This window comes from Buceros rhinoceros, unplaced genomic scaffold (assembly GCF_000710305.1).
Source record: "Buceros rhinoceros silvestris isolate BGI_N320 unplaced genomic scaffold, ASM71030v1 scaffold637, whole genome shotgun sequence".
NCBI classification, from domain to species: Eukaryota; Metazoa; Chordata; class Aves; order Bucerotiformes; family Bucerotidae; genus Buceros; species Buceros rhinoceros.
In genome coordinates this window covers 16,433-37,939 of record NW_010420206.1, presented here as the reverse complement: position 1 = coordinate 37,939, position 21,507 = coordinate 16,433, and the positions used below count along the sequence as shown (strand labels likewise).

The window sequence follows — 21,507 nt, the reverse complement described above, 5'->3', positions numbered from 1 at the left end:
TCTTCCCAAACCAGCAAAGAATAGTTTTTGCTGCGGAAGGAGTCATTTGTTTGTTCATTACACAAATATGTTAAAAAATCTAAACTCTTGGTACTGAGTGATTGTATGTGTCCAAACTGTGAGTCACCAGGAAGTGTCTAATCATGGGATGTCTTTGTCCAAAGTACTTTTGTTAATACTCCCATATTGGCTTCTCTTCCTAACCTTCACCATCATGGGAATTCAGTTGGGTTTGTGCTTTTTGGTTATTTTGCTCCACGTTCAAAATGTATGTTTTAAAAAAATCACTACCACAAGGTGGAATCTTATTTTTTCCTTTAAAGCATGAATTACTATGACAGAAATACTAGGCTCGTACCTTTCTATTTTGTAACACCTAATTCTTCTAAGAATTACTTTTGAGGGTCTCGCTGCTGATGCTTCATGAGACAGAGAAAAACGTTAGAGGAGTTTTATAAGGTCGTCCCATGATGTTAAGAATGAGGGGGGGAGAAAAAGGCAGAAGCAGGGGGAGATGTGTATTCCTAAACCAGCCCGTTTTACATGGAAGAAGTCATACATTTATATTCACTCATGGTCATGAAAAAGTATTTCTTGTTAACTTTATTTGGCTTTTAATAATTTTTTTTTACTTTTCAATAGGAGAAATCTGCCTGGAGACAGGCAGAAAGCTCTAGAAATTATGATTCCCCTGGTGGAACAGGAAGACCAAGTAGCTTCAGATATGTACTGCCTGGTTGGTCGAATTTACAAGGACTTGTTTTTGGAATCTGGGTTCACAGATACAGAAAGCAGGGACAAATCGACGTTCTGGTGAGTACTGTTTTCCTGGTCTATGTCCTTTCGGTTGGCTTTGGGAAAATATTCCTTAAACAAGAATATATTTCACCTGCTTTTCATTCCAAGTAGTTGGCATCCTTGAGGGATACACCAAATCTTCTAATCTTCCTGGATTTGTTAAGAACGAAAGTTTTACGTTGTTCACAGGTTTTGTTCTGTGAAGTTGTTGAAGTGTGGAAGTTTAGGCAGCTCTCATCAGAGTGTATTGTCCTCCTTTCTCCCAAATGTGAAGTCTCCTGTTTACTATGTTGTTGTTAGGAACCTGGGCCAGACAGTAATCAGCTGTGAATCGATGGGCGTTATCTGCAGTCTGATAGCACCTTTAAGCCTAGCTAGCTAATATCTGAGGTTTAACTCAGTACCAATTTGTTGCCTTTGGCTTCCCTGCTCACAAGCAATATGACTGTTCCAAACTCATGCTGGCAGAAGTTTTATAGCCCCATCATCATGTGTAATATATGTAATATATGCATATTACAGTGGACTGCAGTACCATTGATAGTCAAAGAAGCACTCAATAGGAGAGACAAATTCTTATCTTAGTTTTAGAGCCAAGTACAATGTTTTTAATTGGTTTTAAAATTCACTAAAATGCTGTTATGTGGAATAGGTTAAAAAATGGAGGCACTGGAGGCCATCCTAGACTTCTGTCAGGATGAGCTGCTTTTCTCCATTATGATTCAGATGAGGAAACACAGTATGTGTTTATATATTCTGCTCTGCTCTTGTGATTCTAGTTCTGCTCTTGTGCCCATCAGCTGCCCGATGAAGTAAATGCTTAGAATGGAAAGCTTTCTTCTCCCTTTGTCGTTTATCACTTGTTTTCAGTAAACTTCAAATGAGAACTGTCTTTGGTAAAAGATAAGATTTAATTGTTTATCATTTATGGCCTCAGAATACAAGTACAGTTTATAATTGCTGGTCATGTTTTGCAGTTTTGCAATGCTTACTGGATTTTTTTTAAGATGTTGAAATAACAGGAATGCAATATATTGTCATCATCCTCCCCTTAGTAATTTTAGCTAACAGAAAAAAATTATTTCCTCTAAAGCAAAGCCCGTAACAAACATTTGAGATTCTTTTTTTAAAAAAAACCAAACATTTTGCTAATCTCATGAGCTAGTATAAAAAGAAAACTGTATTCCTTTGTGCAGGTACTAGGCATCATAACAGGCTAACTGGAATACCTAGAAGTTACTTTTGCTATTGTACATCTTGCTTTTTCCTCGTTCATAGTGCCTTATGAACAGAGAAATTTTGAGATTTTCAAACTAGGAATGATTGAGTGTATGATAGCGATAGGTACTTCTAGGCTATTTCGTAGAGCCATCTAAACACACGTTTAATAGATGTGTTTTAGCAATCGGGATATTCATACATTTGCTGAGGGGAAGGGATTGCAGTCAGGCATACCAGTTTGGGAAAGGACAGCAGACTGGCAGCTCCTGCAGCAGGGTAGGATGCTGAAGGGCCAGTCCCTAAGTAATCCCTGAAGTCTCTGAGAAGTAAGACCCAAGGCAGACTGCTCCATGCGCCTGCTGCCAGAGAGCAAGGAGATCTCTGAGTGAAGCTGGAGTTTGGTCAGAAGGTGTACTGGATGGGCCAGTTGCTCTTGGTTTGTACTTTATGCTGGAGATCGGTATGAATTCTGCTGTTAGTCATACAGCAGGCTTGACGTGGCTGCAGGGTTGACTCAGCTCAGTGGAAGGCTCTTGAGAAGGAGCAGAGCTACTCTAGTGCTGCAGCAGGCCAAAGTGGGGGAAGGTGTGTGCAGGAACAATGCCTCCATGGTAGTGTTAATTTACATTGAGATAGAGGTTATTATCTCAGTCTTAGAGAAATGAGGATGTAGGAGAAGTACAGTGAATTGCATAAGATAATGAGAATTTGGCAGCAGAACCAAAGCATTAGTTTTGCAACAACTAGTGGTGACACAGTACTTTGGTTATTAAAAAAAGGAAAAAAGAGGCAGGCAGTGTGCTTTTTTGACAGTAAAAAAGCAGAGTGAAAGACATCTTTCATATAAATAGGAGAGAAGAGATGAAAGATTAATTCTTAACTGTCACTTTCTTGTTGCACACTGACAGTGTAAATCAGACTTATCAAAGCTATCAAGTCTTTGTTCAAATCCTTTCACTGCTACCTGCCTAAATTCAATGTCTGCACAGCAACGTTTTCTCAAATGTTAGCTTTCAATGTCTTGATGGCATCAGCTAAGCCAGCCTCTACGTTACAGGCAGACTTTTAAACCTTACCACCCTTCTATGACAGCATGTGGGTTCCTCCAAGGATATTTGGGGCATGACAATGTACAGCAGTTACAGAATCACAGAGTGTCAGGGGTTAGAATGGACCTCTAGAGATCATCTTGTCCAAACCCCCTGCTAAAGCAGGTTCTCCTAGAGCAGGTTGCATGGGAGCCGCATCCAGGCAGGTGTTGAGTACCTCCAGGGAAGGAGACTACACAAACTCTCTGGGCAGCTTGCTCCAGTGCTCTGCCACCCTCAAAGTAAAGAAGTTTCTCCTCATGTTCACATGGAACTTCCTGTGTTCCAGTTTGTGCCCGTTGCCCCTTGTCTTGTTGGTGGGCACCACTGAAAAGAGTCTGGCCTCTTCCTCCCGACACCCACCCTTCAGATACTGATAAGATCCCTTCTCAGTCTTCTCTTCTCCTGGCTCTCAGACTTTCCTCATATGGAAGATGCTCCAGTCCCCCAATCGCCTTTGTAACCTTCTATGGACTCTTTCCAGTAGTCCCTTTTTCTATCTTGAACTGGGAAGCCCAGAAATGGACACAGCACTCTAGATGTGGCCTCCCTAAGGCACAGTAGAGGGGGAGGAGAACCTCCCTTGACTTGCTGGTCATGCTTTTCTTAATGCACCCCAGGTTACCATTGGCCTTCTTGGCCACAAGAGCACACAGCTGGTTGATGCTTAACTTGTCCACCAGGACTGCCAAGTTCTCTGTGGAGCTGCTTTCCAGCAGGTCAACCCCTAACCTCTACTGGTGCAGGGGATTATTCCTGAGCATGTGCAGGATCTTACACTTGCTCTTGTTGAACCTCATTTTGTTCCCCTCTGTCCAACTCTTCCACATGTCCGGGTCTCGCTGAATGGCAGCACAGCCTTCTAGTGTGTCAGCCACTCCCCCCAGTTTTGTATCATTACCAAACGGGCTAAGAGTACACTCTGTCCCTCTCCCAGGTCACTGATGAGCGTGTTTAACAGGACTGGACCCAGTACTAACACCTGGGGAACACTGCTAGCTGCAGGCCTGCTACAGGCCTCCAGCCGATGTGTCAGCCACTCCCCCCAGTTTTGTATCATTACCAAACGGGCTAAGAGTACACTCTGTCCCTCTCCCAGGTCACTGATGAGCGTGTTTAACAGGACTGGACCCAGTACTAACACCTGGGGAACACTGCTAGCTGCAGGCCTGCTACAGGCCTCCAGCCGACTGTGCTGCTGACCACAACCCTCTGAGCTCTGATGGTCAGCCAGTTGTCAGTGCACTGCGCTGTCCACTCTTCCTAATCTTCCCTGGGAGGATGTTATGGGAGGTGGTGTCAAAAGCCTTGCTGAAGTTGAGGTAGACAACATCCACTACCCTCCCCTCATCTATCCATCCAGTCATGCCATCAGAGAAGGCTATCAGAATGGTCAGGCATGATTTCAGTTGCAGCAGTTGAATTTAAATCAGTTCTGTGTGACTTGTGAGTGGTTTAGGAAACCATGAATACTTTCATCTGGTCAAATTTAATTATTACAGGCTATTTTTTAATTTCATTGTTTGCAAATCTTTGCTGTCCAGGCTATGTAGGTATAAGGCAGGTTTAAGAATGTCAGCACTGGATCACAGCAAATATGAAATTACTCTTTTGGTTTTAACAATTTAGGAGAGGTAAATAAGTCTGCGGAGATCCAAGGAACTAGTATTTCTTGGTGTGAGTAGCACATAAACGTGGCTAGGAGAATGAATTTCTGCTTGAAGGGAGACTTGGAAGCAATTTGGAAAGAAAAGGCAGAACCCAGGAGTAATAATGTGCAGTATGTCCCTTCTGGTCTTCTGGGGATAGGTGAAAAGGTTCTGGCAGCAGGGGACTGCAGGGGTGGCCTCTGAGGGGAGAAGGAGCTGCCCTATGTCAGACACAGCCAGCTCCAGTCAGTGACCGTGGACTCGTCACTGGCTGGAACTGAGCACATCAGCAACACTGGTGGTGCCTCTGTGGTAACATACTTAAGAAAGGTTTTGGTTTTTTTTTCAAGCTGTTTCACCAATGTTTCTGCAAGCAGTGAACTGTTTTGCAAACTTAAACTCATCTCCGCCTCCTTTTCCTGTATGATTAACATTGTTTAGAGCACAAATGTGCCCACCTGTAGGTACGCAGAGGAGATGCTTGTTTTATCTTTAAATTTTCAAGTTTTTGTATGTATCTGTCCAAGAACTAGAGAAATCTTCATAATCCTGCCAGAAATCAGGCATTTTTTGGCAAAACAAAGTGAAAATGCAGAGTCTCTAGAACTTGTTTTTGAGGTGTTTTGTTTTTCTGTCTGTCTTTCCTCTCTGCTTTTCCTGATATGCATGAGGACTACAGCATGAAAGATCTTTAGGACACGTAAGGAAGTGCAGTTCCCAACATCACTATGTCTCCAAACAGATTATGCTGGCCAGTGGGTCTCTTCCAGTTGTACATGCTTGGAATCAATGGGAGTGTCATCCTTTTTTGTTGACATTTTTGGGGTTTTTTGTTGTGGTTTGGTTTTTTAAGTGAGCGAAAATGCTTTATATGTACTTTCTTCCTTGTTTTGTTGTAACTCTCAGTACAAGAGGAAAGAGATGATCAAAGAAAAGAATTGTTGTGTCTCCTCTGCTCATCACGCTTCCTTTAGAGAATTAAACTTTTATGAATTTAGTGGTTAAGTTGTTTGGAGGTGGGCAGCTGTGGAGTCCACAAAGAGAATGTATGTAGCAGATTGAAGATGAGCCTGTGTTGAAGCTTTGGAAAACAGAGCTTATATTAAAGGATGCAAAGTCCTGAATCATTAGAGCAGGAAAAACAACAAACAAAATAACAAAACCCCCAAACTTAAAAACCAGCTGTATTTTTGTCCTGCTAGGATCAGAATGCCTTAGCTTTGCTTCCATGTCACAGCGTGGTCTGGAAGCCAAATTCTTTGGTTTTGCATAGGTTATTTTTCTTTCCTTCCTTATTTATTAATCCCACAACCTGCTTCATTTTTTTTAATATATAATTCATTTCTTTGACTATTTTTTTCCCATCCTTTTCCCATCCTCTCCATTGCTTTTACAGCAGTGGAGCTGCGTTGACCGAATCTCTTGTACTCCTTAGCTCCCATAGGATAGTCTTGTTTGCCTCCTCCTTACAGAATTACGAGTGTGTGTGTATATATATGCAACCAAACATGTTCTTACTCTGTAGAACAAGCCTAAAGCACTGTAGATCTGCTGTAACTGTGTCACAGTTTGCATTGCTGGCATGAGGATGGCGTGTGCTGTGTTTCGGTGAAGCCACTCAACTTCTTTCAAGACAAGATTTAGGCTAGGTGATTACCACTGCCACTCCTCTTGCTTGCACATTCCTCTTGAGGAGAGTAAAATCTGGTGAACTCCTTTTTTTTTATGTGAATAGACTCCTAAGGATAGTGTCAGTGAGACACCCAATAAAGAGTAAAATCGGGAGTAGCTGAAACTGTGGAGAAATGCGAAGTATGTTTCTTGTATCTCTTGCTTTTGTGCTTATGCATTTTGATACTCTTGTGTCACTGTAGCAGATCCACAATAGAATCTAAGGTTTCAAGTCAGTGAAAATTCATATATTTAAGAGTAAATTAATGAGCCTATTAATAAATATAACTGTGAAACAGGTCTCTTGACAAGCTGGTAGTGTGTTGGGGGTTTTTTTCTTCAATCTCAGAGAAAACTGGAAATCTAGTAAGAGACCGTAACTTTATTGGGATGGATGAGTAGGGTCTGCGCTTGTTGTGGGAGAGGAAAGGAAATTGGAGTGGGATGTATAAATACAGATTCCTAAAAATAACCAAAAAGCATTTGTGGAAAACAGTAAAATATTTTTGCTTCCATGGATTCTTGCTGTGTAAACAGAAGATAAGCACTTAAAAGTATAATTATGTCCCTATTAGATTGCATAATTTAGAAAGTAAACTTGTATGTTTGTTTTTTCTAGGTTCAAGAAGGCGTTTGAGTCAGAGCCAACATTACAGTCGGGAATTAATTATGCAGTACTCCTCCTGGCAGCTGGACATTGCTTTGATACTTCTTTCGAGCTGCGGAAAGTTGGTAATTATGGCTTGCAAATTCACAGTGAAATTGCATTCTAGTGAAAGTAAGACATCACCCACTGTCACGGGGAAAAATCCGAGGTCTGTGTATGAATGCTTTGATAGTGAGCATGGGAATATTTCAGTTGAACTCCCCCTCCACCACTGATCCCACCTAACTGCTGGTGAGCGCTGATGTGAAGACCAGGTTCCAGTTTCAGGTTCTTAACTGGTTACGAGAGCTTAGTGAAAACTGGCAGCTCCTCTTTGCAATGGCATCATTTGTGTGAAACAGGAACAGCTGAAAGGGGAATCTGGTTCCAGCCAGCATTCTTTAAAACAAACACACCCCCCTGTAGAACTGTAGGGAATATGGACAAAAAGTCCATCCTGAGGATGGGGAAGATGCGCTTGAGAGAAGAACGTTTCTTCCAGTGCTTTCTTTGAGGTTTCCTGAATGTCTGTATTTGTACAATCATAGAGTCAGAGTGGTTTGGGTTGGAAGGGACATTTTAAAGACCATCTTGTCCAACCTCCCTGCCATGGGCGGGACATCTTTCACTAGATCAGGTTGCTTATCCTGACCTTGAACACTTCCAGCGATGGGGCATTCACAGCTTTGCTGGGCAGGCTGATCCAATGCCTCCTTAACCTCATTGTAAAAAATGTCTCGCATAAGAAGGAAGAATTAAGGCGTCTATTTTGTTTGTGGTTTTTCTGGATTTCAGGAGAGTGCAAAGTCAAGATTAGATCAGAGATCCTTTTAGGGAAGGTATGGGAGAAAGCGCTGGATGTTGTAATGTGTAGTAACATATCCTTTACAACTGGCCGTCTTCTCCATGAATTTGAGTAATTCTTGACTTACTGTAAAGTCTTTTTTATCCGGTTGTTTCCTGAGGAGGCTGTCAAGTGAGAAAAAGTGTTCTTTACTACACAGAATGTTATCTGTAATCAGCCGCTGCTCTGGTTTAAGTGTGCACTGTATGTCTGGAAGTGATTTTCTAGATAGAGAGGTTTTTTGAGTGTGAAGGTTAGAGTGAGATGGTTACTTTCACAGAGATAATGGAATTGAAATTCTCTGGTGTGAATTAAGGTATTCATTTGGATGTGTTAGGCTACCTAGAGTTCCTCCAGCTACTGTTTGCCCTTCTGCAAGTAGGAGAGATTTTGTTTTCTGTGTCGAATAGAATACTTGCATCTCCTACACTGAAATTTGAATTTTTGTGACAGTGTAGGAGGTAAAAAAAATAAATGTTTTCCTTTCTACATAGCATTTGCAAATGCTTACTCAGATGGCCCAATTTTAAATTAGATAGTTTAACAAAGCTGGGCTGTACGTATTGTATAGGTCAATTTGAATCCTTCCATTTTAAAGGAACCTTGTAATTGCACACAGGCTACGACCAACTAGATTTGGACAGATTAATTCTACTGATGAAACCTGAGTGTTATTTGTAGGGATCAGATGTTTAGTATCATCTTCTTGTGAGTTTGCCCAGTGTTGGTTTCCCTGTTGTTTGTATGGAGAATGTTACAGAAATTAAGGTTCCTTATTACTTAAGATTCCATCAATGGCTGATGAATGATTTAGTGGAGAAATATCCAGTAGCTCCTTGAAAGGTTTTTGGCTTTTTGAGCTGTTGAAGTGCCTCTATCTTATGTAAACATTCACTTGGTGTCTACTTGATATACCAACTTGAAAACCCTTGCGGTACCAGCCCCTTCTGTTTTCTGTGGGTGTCTGTCCTTCTTATTTTGTTATATGAAATATTGTCAAAATATTTTAAACCTCAGACTGTCTTAGCTATTTTGAAACAGATTTTCAAATACATATATAATATAGACTTATGTGTGTCACTGGACATTGATTTCTTGTTGATAAGACTGTGGTCACTGTTCACAGAATCATAGAATTCCAGGTTGGAAGGGACAGCAATCATCTGGTCCAACCTTTCTTGGCAAAAGCACAGTCTAGACAAGATGGCCAGCACCCTGTCCTGCCAAATCTTGAAAGTGTCCAGTGTTGGGGAATCCACCACTTCCCTGGGGAGATTTTTTCCAGTGGTTACTGTTCTTATTGTGAAAAATTTCCCTCTTGTGTCCAGTCAGAATCTCGGCAGAAGTAACTTGTACGCGTTACCCGTCGTCTTTTCTATGTGACTCCTTGTAAAAATGGAGTCTCCATCTTCTCTGTAGCCACCTTTAAATACTAGAACACGATGATAAGTTCTCCTCTAAGCCTTCTTTTCTCAAGGCTGAACAAACCCAGTTCTCTCAGCCCTTCTTCATGTGGCAGCTTCTTAGGCCTTTGATAATCTTTGTAGCCATTCTCTGGACCCTCTCCAGCCTGTCCACATCTTTTTTTGTATGGCGGGGACCGAAACTGAGCACACTATTCCGGGTGTGGCCTGACAAGTGCTGAGTACACTGGGATAATGACTTCTCTGTCTCTGCTGGTGATGCCTTTGTTGGTGCAGCCCAGCATCCTGTTGGCTTTCTTTGCCGCAGCAGCACCCTGTTTGCTCATACCAGGCTTGTCCACCAGGACCCCCAGGTCCCTTTGCACAGAGCTGCAACCCTACCAGGTAGATCACAGCCTGTGCCTCCTGGACTGTATTTTCCCAGGTGCAAGACCTTGCGTTTGCCTTCGTACACTGAGGTGTGTCAGCTGCCTTGAGTTGTGATACATTCTGAGGATAATTTAGTATTTTCTTTGTCTTGGGCTAAAGTTAATGTTTTAAACAAAAATAAGCAAAACCACATAGGTTGTGAGGGAAAATGTTTTGATTTTTTTTTCCTCTGTCCCAAGAATCTCTTACATGTATGTCATTCTTTTAATGTCACCTCTTGTTTAGGTATGTGTGTACAGTAGTTAGGTTTGCCTGGCAGTGCTTTCAGTTTGGTGCCTACCTGCAGCATTTATAATCTTATTTTCTTCACAAAATGTGGGTATTTTCTTGGCATTATAAAAACAATGATTTTTCTGGCATTAATGGTTCCTCTGTTTTGGCTGACTTATTTTTAAGGCAAAATATTTTTGGTAAAATATACTGGAATTCAGCTGCTGGTTTCTCTTCTCCCCCGGTGGATGCCAAGTTTATCATGGAAGGAAGGAATGTCTTGCCTGTGCCTGGATTTTTCTTATACTCTCAAAAAACTTTTAAAGATTGTGGAAAAAAAATAAACTAGAGAAATTATACAAGGAGACCACAAACTCAGAGTGAAATTCATTACGTCATTCACTTTGCATAGTTTTTTGTTTCTCCACTCTCCCAAAAAAGACCAAGCTCACTTGAAAATAAAGCAAAACAGAACAAAAATCCACTTCTATGAACTAAAGTCTTTTAAACCTATTGCTGGTGTCTTCACACAGCAACTGCATTTTTCCCACTTGCCTTTCATTTTGTAGAGGAAGGTCAGCAAGCTCAGTTGTGTTTTAGCACTGGGTACCTTGTCTTTCTTGGAAGATTTTGATGAGAGGCTGGTGTTGTCTTCTTTAAGGGAACAGGACCCGCTTCACAGGCTACATAACAGTAACGATTCCCAAACTTGGTGTCTTCGGATATCATTGCTGCTACACATCCATCCTTTTCCCCACCAGCTTCCTATAGCTCTCCATTATTTCATGAGCTGGGATCAAAATTCTTGCTATCACCAGTCTTACCCTCCTAATGAACAGTTCTCCCTCCCGTGCTGTAATCCTGGTCCTGCCCCACGTGAGTTGTACTTCGCATCAAAACCACGCACTTGTAGCTTGTTTTGGCTCTGTTTCCGTGTCTGGAGCACGGGAGGGTTGTGATGGCTGGGTTCCTGCAGGTGCAGTGAAGCGTAGCGGAATATTGTAAGTGAGCCTGTGGAACCAGAGAGCAGTGGTTGTGATAAAAGCTTGTGATAGCTTGTCAGTGGACACCGCAACTGTGGGTGTAATCACCCAGTAGTCAGCAAAGACCCCCCGTGCAGCTACATTGCTCGCTTTCCCCTTCCTCCCAGCAAAGGTATACCCGTCTGAAATGGTTAATGTATCCCTGTGATGGCAATTCCTGACTTCCCTTGGGATAAGGTCGCATTCAAAGCCTGAGGAAGTTGATAGGTATCCATCTGCTCTTGTATGTTGCTGTCATGTGCATGCAGATGTTTTAGACATTCTAGCCTTCAGAGCCCTTCAGCCTTTGAGGGTGTTGCTGAGTAGCGTTACTGTAGGATCCTCTGGGAGATCAATGTTTTCCATTTATTGGGTGGTGTGGATAGCATGTAGGTTTTGTTTTCTAGAACCCAACTGAAGGTGAACACATTCAACGCAAATTCCCCCTTCCTGTCCTACACCAGCAAGTGTAGGTGTGCTTCCTCCGGTGGTCCCCTGACAGTGTGCACATACATAGCACCCTGGCTTAAAACCTTGCAGACCTGATATACACAGAGGTAGTCACCACTGTACGTGGTGGAGTTGATGGAGGTAGTGTACATTGCATCGTCTCTTGGGTAGATCCGAGATATTTTGTAAAATCTGCTGCGTTTTTATCTCTTTGGGGATGACTAAACCTCTTTCCTAAGAAGCAAACAAATAATGTTGTTATATTATATGTTTTAAGTATTATTTTGTTCTGTATGTTACTTAAGCATGACAATTTCTTGGAAGCAAGAGAACACAAAGCGTGAAATATAGCTGTGAAATACGCTGTAAACCACTTGGATACAATTTCACGTTTTAAAAAAATTATTTCAGATGTTGGTAACATGAAAATGGGAATGTGAGAAAACAAGATGAATTTTGTGGACTGAAATGTAGCTAATGTAATGATACCCATTTTGATAAGATTTATTGCTGCTTCGAGCGTGAAGTTTTGTCTGCTAACTACTTAAGGAAGGTTAGAGAAAAATGTAGATAAACAGTTGCATTGAAATTTGTTGTGAATACTGAGCCTTAATATCAAGGGTGATGGAAGGTGATGTGGGAGGGAAACTGTCATAGTGGAGTAGTGTGGGAGAAGTGAATAAAAGACTGTGGTGGTGAAGAGGCTTGTCCTGTAAGCTGCAAATTGTTTTATTTGGGGGGGATGGCGAGCATAGCCCATGTTAGATATAATATTAACTAAAAATGATCCTGAAGGCCATTGGGAAACTTGTAGTTCTCGGAAAACTTAGCAAGTCAAAATAAAACCTGAGGCTTTCCATAGTCTTGAGTTGCTGAGGGACTTTTGAATATTAATAGATGTCTTTCATTGGGGTAGGACTTGCGGCAATTAACAGAACATCACTGCTGGAAGAAGCCCAGTGGATCAACTGTTCCTTCTGCATGGGACCTTGTCTATAAAGGTAAGTTTGGGGCTTGGGGCTTGTAAGTCAAAACCAACCAACCAAACAAAAAAACAAAGCAGAAAAAAACATAATAGGTGCCTTATTCAGCATCTGTTAAGTTTTTACAGCTGTGTTGTGTAGCCTAAGGCCCCAATTTACCTTTACAGATGAGGTCCATGCAAGAACATAGGTAATCTGACTGTGGCCTTGTCCTGACAGTGATGTCTTAAAGTTCCTTTCTTGAGAAGACTTTAGGAAGAGGGGGAGGGGAAAAAAAAAATCTGCTGCGGCTTAGGGTGTTTGGAAAGCATGTAACATTAACTGGTAAGTATGATTTCCATCTTACTTCGTTGAACTGGAGAGGCTACAGTAATCTAAGTGATTAACAGATTTGAAATCAGGGAAATGGTTATTTTTAAAACTGAATTAATACATTCATGTGACCTATTATTCTTTTTGCTACAGGAGTAAAGATCAGCAGCCTACTTGGTAAAAAGGGGAGCTTGGAGAAACTGCAGAGCTATTGGGAAGTGGGATCTTTCTTGGGGGCCAGTGTGTTGGCTAATGACCACATAAGAGTGATCCAGGCTTCAGAAAAGCTGTTTAAACTAAAGGCACCAGCATGGTAAGGTGATAAACAAGATCATGTATGTTGCCATATCTTAAAACATTGGACTCCTTCAGCTTTCACATTCAGCATCGTATTTAGCTGGGTTTTAAACAAATTTTGCTGTCTGTGTATTGTTCACTGCGCTTCTACCCAGATAAAGGACTCTTCCGCCTTTGGCCCCTATTCAGGAATAGATTTGATGTATGAGAAGGGCAGATTTACCATTGGCTCCAGGCTCTTCTGAAGGCAAGGGAGAAAGGAGATATTGCTTGTGGGCACCATACTTCAACCATTACCTTGTGGGTTTAGCCGTAATTGCCTGAAAGATTTTGGGAATGCAGGCAGCTTAGCTAGAGAGGCATGGATATACCTTGGAATACTGTGAGTATTATTGCACAAACCAGCTGTTTTAGGAACTTGAACACAAATGGGCTGTATGGTGCAAACTGTGTCTTGTTACGATTGAGAAGAATGCAGATTGAAGTCCATCCAACAGGTTGTAAATCTAGGGTTAAGGACAACCCTGTAGACTCCACATCTGTTAAGTAAATGCAAAGAGATACGGGCTCTGACAGCAGCCTCCCGGCACCTCTCCTGCTTTGGATATAGGCAGCAAGGAAGGACCAGCCACCTACTGGTCAAGGACTGGGATCCTGTTAGCCGGGGAGAAGATGAATCCTTTCTGACTAAAAAATGTTACTGCTCTGGCAGTCGAAAGAGTGTGTGTCACAGCCTGTTTATTTTTGTCTTTTCATAGAGGCTAGAAAGTGTCTCCAAAAGTTGGTCGGAGAGGAATGTATGTATGTGTGCTAAAATATGGAAATGCTGAATTTCTGTATAGACATAATGTAGGGAACTGTCAAAATTAAGAACTCTTGATTTTCTGACCAAATGTTTAATAAATCTTGTTTACACTGTATTTATCTGCAATGTTTTCCAATTTTATTATGTGCATGTTTTACCGAGAAGCTGGATAGCCCTTTCTGCAAGTCTCCTGGCAGAGTTTTCTGGAGTTTATGAATGCTTGGTTGTCAGGATTTTATGTACCAGTGCCTTTGGGGTTTAAGTCTGTGGATTAAACTCTGAAAATACAGCGTGCTCACTTGTGCTTCAGGAAGGATTTCTCCTGTGAGCATTTCCTTCCCAGTCTGCTGCCTGCTGTTCAGCAGACCCCACTTGGTGCAAAGCGGAGTATGTACAGTATGTTAAGCTAGATATCCCCATGGTCTAAGAAGGATGATTGGAAAATGTGCAGCTACAGAACTGTTCCCCAAAGGCCCTTGAGTTTACATTATACCTTCTTGTCATAAGCCTGGAGACAGTTTTCATGCGTAGTCCAATTGTGATAGAGTGATAGCTGTGGTAAATCCTCTATAAGTATGTATATCTCACTGCCTTAGTATTCGTAAAAGTTGCATAAGATAATGTTTACAGGTTTTTGTTCCTTAAAAAATGCCAATAGAAAGCAATATTATAAGGAGCCCCATAAATCAGCCTCAGCAGAACAGCAGAGGAGGGATGAGCTGTTGTTCTTCCCTAGCAATGCCAAGAGGCTGCTTAGCTGTTGTCATCTTTACGGGATAATCAATTCCAGAAGTGTCATGTTTTAGGAATCTGTGTTAAACAACTGCTGATGTAGAATCAACACAGAAGACAGAACAGTGTAGAAAGTTAACCAGTGGACTTTTCACCTGGGTTTTTATGTGAGGTTGGTCCCTACTGAGATAAGTGTGACATGGGCTCCGTTTGGTCTATAGGCAGAGCATCTATCTAACTCATGAAGCTTTCATGTTTTAGGATAGGAGACAGCGTATGGGATGTAGGAAGGAGTGTCCCAGAACTCCCAGTGTTCCAGGTTACTAATACAGCAGCTACATTTCCAGTTCTAAATGGGGAATTGCTGTTGTTAAAAGGGATCCTAGAGATCCAAAATCTTACTGGCTGTCTTGGTGTTGCAGCGGTGGGTGCGTCAGTTGGGATTAAAGGTAGAGATATTACTATTTACAAATGGTGTTAAATTTACTGCCTGTGTGTGCTTGGATGCCCACAGGTACCTGCAGTCTATTGTAGAGACTATTTTGATATATCAGCATTTTAAGAAACTGACTCCAGAACAACATACAGCCAAACAGGAACTTGTGGACTTCTGGATGGACTTCCTTGTTGAAGCTACAAAGACAGATGTGTCTGTAGTTCGATTTCCAGTAAGTGGTTGGTTGCAGGGGCGGGGTGTTGTGGTTTTTCGGTTTTCTATTTTTTAAATTGTGACATGAAGGAAACGAACAGAAAACACTGCTTGTATTTACGCTGACAGACAATAAACCTCTTGTCCAGAAGAAATGTGTTTGGCCTGCATATTAGATTGGTTTTAATTGATTGCACGTAGCTACAATGGAATTGGGCAGTGTGTTCCATACGAAAGTACTGAGGAAAGAAGTTAAAACAGAACTTTGCTATTTAATGCTTGCTACCAATGGGTTGTACTTCTAAAGCAAACCTTTGCAGTGTGTTCTAGGTGATACTCCATTAACCATATTATGCTTTGAAGAAAAGATACTTGATTTCAGTCTCTAGCTCAGCAGGCTTTACATACCTTACTGCCAATTAAGCCTGTGCTCTGTTAGAAGTTAAAATTAGCCCAAGCTAATTTTATATTGTTCCAGCCACTAGAAAATGTATTTCAACAAGATTGCACTATACATTTATATGTATACTTCTATGGTTTCTTCCATAAGCATTTTGTTGAAAATTTTTTTAGATACCCTGGTGTTGTGCAATGTCCCAAAAGTAGACTGTAAAAAGATCTCTGTTCCCTGTACATGGTAACTGTGTATGTACGGGAAAGAATGCCTCGGGTATACCTTTTAGCTAACCGTTACCAAACAGCTTTTTTTTTTAAATAGCGGATGCTATTGCCTCCCAGATACTTGAAGTGCAGACCACTTGTTTTGTGCAGTTCTTTTGGCTTCTGCCGGTAGATGGGATAATAAACCATAAAGAAGGCTCAAGGGTTGAACAGCAACAGCTTGAGGCAGTAAAGTGAAAGCAACATGAGACTCTCTAGGGAGTCTGGTTCTCCTTTTCCAAGGAGAATGGGCATCAAGTTTTGCAGGGAAGCAAAAGATATTTCGAATCCTCTGGTTTTTGTCAAAGACGAGGCTATGTTCTTTTTAGATTTTTTTGGTGATAAAATAGCACGATTAAACACTTAAAATGGGCTCTGACTTATAAAACTGTCCAAGTCAAATGGTTTGGATTTTTATTAAGAGACAAACCAAAGCTGATCATTGCGATAGCGTGAACCAAAAGATAAACCCAGGGACTGCAGAGTTTTGATTGTGTTGTAAAGGAAACTGTTCTGGTGTTGCAGGTGGACATACGCACACTCTGTTATAATACTAAAATTCTGTTTGTGCCTATTCAGGAGGAAAATGATACTATATTAGTAACTTGTTTTCAATTCCTTCTCCCAGAGTCTTGCAAGTAATTGATTCTACAAGAATTTTTTTGCTGATTGTGAATTGTTCTCAAAGCATGTGGGTAACTTGCTATAGGAAATAGACCCCGATTTGCAAAGTGGTCTAAACCAGAAATGCTAAGTGTCTGGAGATGCCAAGTGACCCATCTGAAACCTCCCTGGTCATAGAGTTAAATGACTAGGTACATTTCAAAATTTGTCCCTACACTTCCTCCAGTGTATCTGCGCACTCATCGATTCTGTAGGAAGTGACACGGCTTAGATTTGACGCCAAGCTATGGCCCTTCCCAAGACTTCCTGCTTAGGTGTTTATGTATTTTTTTAAAAATAGATGTAGACCAAGTTGCCCCAGTCAAGCATTTTTTCGAATGAGAAATTCTGTATCTTGGATATTTTGAAGATGATGTTTGCTTGGAGCTTTTATGGGAGAGGGAAGAAAGGAAAGAGGTTATCAGTTTGCTAACCATCTTTAACTTAGTCCTATTTTATAAATGTTTTCAACTAAACACTGGGGCCTAGAAATCTTCCTATGCATACTGCGGTGGAAGAGAGTAGCTCTTTCTTGAATTAATAACAATACTTTATATTCTGAAGAATGAGAATACCTTCAACGCAGGCAATATAGATATTGCATTTTAGACATCAGATTTTAACCACTGAAAATCTAAAATAAATACTTCTAATGAGAAACCACCCCTCTTCAAATAGCCAGACTTGGTTGACTTTTTTCTTTAAAGCATGCTGGAAGCTGAAAAGATCTGCAAGTAATTCTGGCAGAACGTCGTTGAAGTGGCAGAGTGGCTGCTTCATTTACTGTGTGTTTATGTTAGACTAAATCTTGCTGCTTTGCCTCCTATCTCTTTATGTGATGGTTCTAGTTTTTATTTCACTTATTCCAGGAAATTATCTGTCATTTTTAGCTCTCAGCCTCTTGCAGTCGTCCTTGCTGCCTTTGAGAAAATCATTTGATCTGGTAGCTGCAGTTCACAGTGGTCTAAATCGAAGGCAATTCAGTGTGGCTCTAGGTGATGTGTTTTTTCTGATGTGCCGAGATGCACTTTTTCCAAAACGTGGTAAAGGTATACCATGAATCCTGTCCACGTGGGAACTGGACATTCTTGGAAGGTATTGCAAAAGAATGAATTGTGACAAAAACATTTCAAAATCAGATAGCGTTCAGAGAAATAATTTGGAAAAATTATGGTATGTACTACTAACTGAGACATAATAGGCTTATATTAAAAAACTCAATTAAAATTGGCTTGCTTTTTTAAATCTTAAGTTACTCTCAGCCATACTAAACTAGCCCAGTACCTAAAATTTTACTTTTCATTCTGTTTCCCCTGTTTTTCCTGCTGTGGTGTGACTGCAGAAGTAGTTTTAACTGTGTATTTTGTACTAACTCTTAAATTACTATTTCTACAAGGTTTTAATATTAGAACCAACAAAAATCTATCAGCCTTCATACCTCTCCATCAACAGTGAAGCTGAGGAGAAGACTGTATCTATCTGGCATGTGCTGCCTGATGACAAGGTATTCCATGATGTTGTTTTAATTTTAAATTTTCTCACAGTTTGAAAGTATGCATGGTATGTAAGTCATATAATGTGTGAACAATTGCATCTAATGATGGATTCTGCAAAGAAAAGTGTTTTATTAACTCACAGAAAGAGGCTGTGGACATATGTTACCATGCTTTTTTTTTTTTCCAATATGACATTCTTAATTTTTTTTTCTTTAAGTTTGTTCAATGGATCTTTCATCTCCATTTTTTTAAAATAACTTGCATCTTCTTTTGGGTTGTTTTAAACCAGTGTATCATAACAACAGGTCTGTTGCTTAGGATTTTATAAGTAAGTTACAATAAGCTGTCATCATACAAATAATGTGGGACAAAATTACTTAGACAAACAGAACTATATTCTTCCTGTACTTGCAGTATTCCTTGTCAACTGTGGTACTTATACGGAAGTAATAGAGCTGGTGTCTTCAAGTAAGAGCGATATCAATCAAAAGCCAAAGAAGTGTTTTGCAGGAGGACAGATAGATGCTCAGAAAGTCTAGAAATTGAAAAGGCTGAGAAGTCCTTATGACAAGGTGTGAGACAGCCAGATGTGCTTGGAAAGGAGCTCAGACAATCTGGAGATGCAAAGGGAGAGGAAAACCTAGAGTAGTTGTTGCATTCTGGGATGCTTATGAAGCAAAATGTTAGTAAGAGTGAAGACAGGGAGGACTTCATAGAACCTCAGAGGTGGTGGACGGGAGTATGGGGGTGGTGTATAAAGAGTGGATGGAGGCTGAGTCAGCTGAAGGCACAGCACTGGGGATGGTGTGATTTGTCAGAACTAGCACTGTTCGTTCTTCCATGGCAGCATTTTGTTTGCTGCGGGATAGAACAGTGCAAACCTATTTTTCAAGTAATCCATCCTTCAGCTTTTGTACTTGTATGAAAGAACAAGTACTTCGTACTGCTTTCTCTTAAAGGAGAAACATTTTTGCATGCAGAATGTGAGGCTTTACTACTTGACATTTTTATTGTGAGTTCATGAGAAAATGTAAATGGACAGTGGCTGGAGCAGGGTATTTAGAGCACAAACTGAAATGTTTGTCTAAACCAATGAATTTCTGTTTATTTGTGGTTTATCCTGACTGGTTTTTTTCCAAGTAGGCTTAGCCTCTGAGAATAATAGATACAATAAATGTATGCAATTCTTGGATGAAACCAAAATTTACTACAGTAAACAGTGATTGTCAGTGTTTCTGTATTCAGAATTTAGCCTGTTTAGAAACTAATTGTACATGTACACTTTGGGGAGTTTTGTAGGCTTTTTTTTGTGTATGTAGTTTACAATTAGTGTCTCCTGTTACAGGTTGGTCAAAGTCTTTAGAATCCATCAGAAACTTTACAGGGAGAGAAGGGGCTATAAAAATTTAGAGACACCAGCTTCCTTTCCAGCTGAATATAACCAGTATAATACTTGTCTTTGATAAGAGATTTTTGTGAAGGAAATTATTATCTGTCAGCCCACTGTACAGACGGACTCTTACTTTGATCCTTACTAGGCCTAAACCAGGTATTTTAGAGTCTGATTAACAAGCAAAGAACACCTATCCCTGCTGCAAGGGCAGGTTAGATGCCTGGGTTTGGAATCTTCTTCAACTATCCAACTTCAGTCTACCTACCATAGGTCTGTCGGAGCTTTACCAGCTTATGCTTCAGATTCCAGTTCATTTTGGCTCATAAATTAATGGTCCTACTTGTTTTCCAAAATGCAGTCAGGCCTCTAAGAATAAGAATAGTGAGTTACAAAGTGTATGAACTTCCTTTCATGCACAAAGAGACTGAATTTCCATTTCAAATCCAAACTGGAAGTCAGTGGAGCCTGCAGCCGGCAATTTTGTGATAAAGGGGCAAATGACAGTCAATACCAAGACAAATAATGTGGCCTGTGTCTTTTCCATGTGCTTTTTTAGCACCACATCTTAACATTCATGTCTTTAATACCAGGTGTAAGATAAGCAGACACCTGTAAAAATCAGATAGCATTATATTTTGTAGAATGCACATTACCTTTGCCTTGAAGTTCCCTAAGTTTAGCAGCCCTTTCCGCATGGGGTTAGAGGAATGCAGCAGAGCTGTCTGCAGGTTTGAAATAGAACAGCCCGTCTCTGTTTCACGTTGGCTTCTGAATCCATTTTGAGTTTTGTTTTGGGTGGTTGGTGGTTTTTTGCCTAACCAGAGAACAGATGCTGAATTTGGATTAGCAGACCTGATATATTTATTCCAGCGCATCCAAAACTTGGCAGGATCATAAGGGACATAACTTTTATATTACTTCATTGCCTAAGAAGTTCATGTGCTAAATAAAAGTTGTGTGAATCGCTGAGAGATTAGTTGCATGTAGATGACAGGTAAAACACACAATACTTAATGCTTCTTCTTGTGCTTCTTGAACATTTCTGCCTGTCAGGTTGTACATTTTAACTTACTTAGCTTTCGGATTATTCCCAATAGTGGGAATTGGACCAGTACAGCTAAACTCTGAAGAGAGTTTCCAGGCATGGAAAATTGGAAAGTGACAGTTTACGTATGGAAGGAGGAATAAAAGACATTGCTTGTTAGCAGACAGATTGAGTTGTTGATATTTCTTCATGCAAGAAAACCAGGCAACTCAAATTGTAGTTTCACACACACTTCATACCAGCAGCACTTAGTACCTTCACTTCAAGATGCAATCCCACCTTTTCTTAGTATCAGGCTAGTCTCCTGTCCCTGTACCCCACTGGAGAAACCCTTCGCCCCTCTTCGTTTTGAAGAGGTACAGTTATAATATAAGTGTAATAATGATGTGAAGTTATAGTAGTGTGAAGCTTCTGCTTCCAGAAAGATACTTGCTTGGGGTTTTGGTACATTGTGTTAGGCATTTTATATTAGCATCATAATCTTTAACGTGGTTTGCGCAGGAAGGGAAGAATTACAGAGGAGGAGAAAACTCATGTAGGAAGCCTTATAGAAAGCTGTTATATCTGGGAAGAATAATTTCCTCTATTTCCTGCACAGTGTCCTTCTGTTTTTGCAGTGTGTCTGTACTGACTTGTGTATGTTTCACTTTCATAGAATGTTTTATGAGCTACATATTCTCATGTTGTCTTTTGGAATACATTTGATTACATTTATGTTTGACACTATGCCATTTATGGCTATAAATTACCTCTCAGCAAGAAGTGTCTCTGTGCCTTTTAATTGCTCAGGTCACTAAAAAGTCAAATGAAATTCAGCTCTAGAACACGCAGGTTCTTCAGATATGTTGCTCATTGTGGTGAGATCCCAAAGTTGCCAGGACTTTGAGGTGTCATTCCACCTTTTCCTGAAAGGGGAATGTTTTCTTTAGAAGACACAAAAGGCTTCTGTTTGCTACAGTGAAGTTTTATTAGAGTATAAACATAGAGCAGTAGGACTGTCTACAGAGAGAACGCAGTCCT

At 40.6% G+C, this 21,507-nt stretch overlaps 1 protein-coding gene across 1 annotated transcript in view; it reads left to right on the top strand.

Annotated features, from left to right (window-relative positions):
* LOC104496121 (mitogen-activated protein kinase kinase kinase 5) overlaps positions 1-21,507 on the top strand; it is a gene marked incomplete at its 3' end in the record, with an annotated part of 53,671 nt that overhangs the window by 16,912 nt on the left and 15,252 nt on the right. Inside the window, exons 6-10 of the mRNA XM_010139200.1 lie at positions 643-813; positions 7,047-7,159; positions 12,901-13,060; positions 15,096-15,249; positions 17,950-18,057. Of these exons, the coding sequence (XP_010137502.1) occupies positions 643-813; positions 7,047-7,159; positions 12,901-13,060; positions 15,096-15,249; positions 17,950-18,057 (706 nt within the window). The remainder of the gene's footprint in view (positions 1-642; positions 814-7,046; positions 7,160-12,900; positions 13,061-15,095; positions 15,250-17,949; positions 18,058-21,507) is intronic.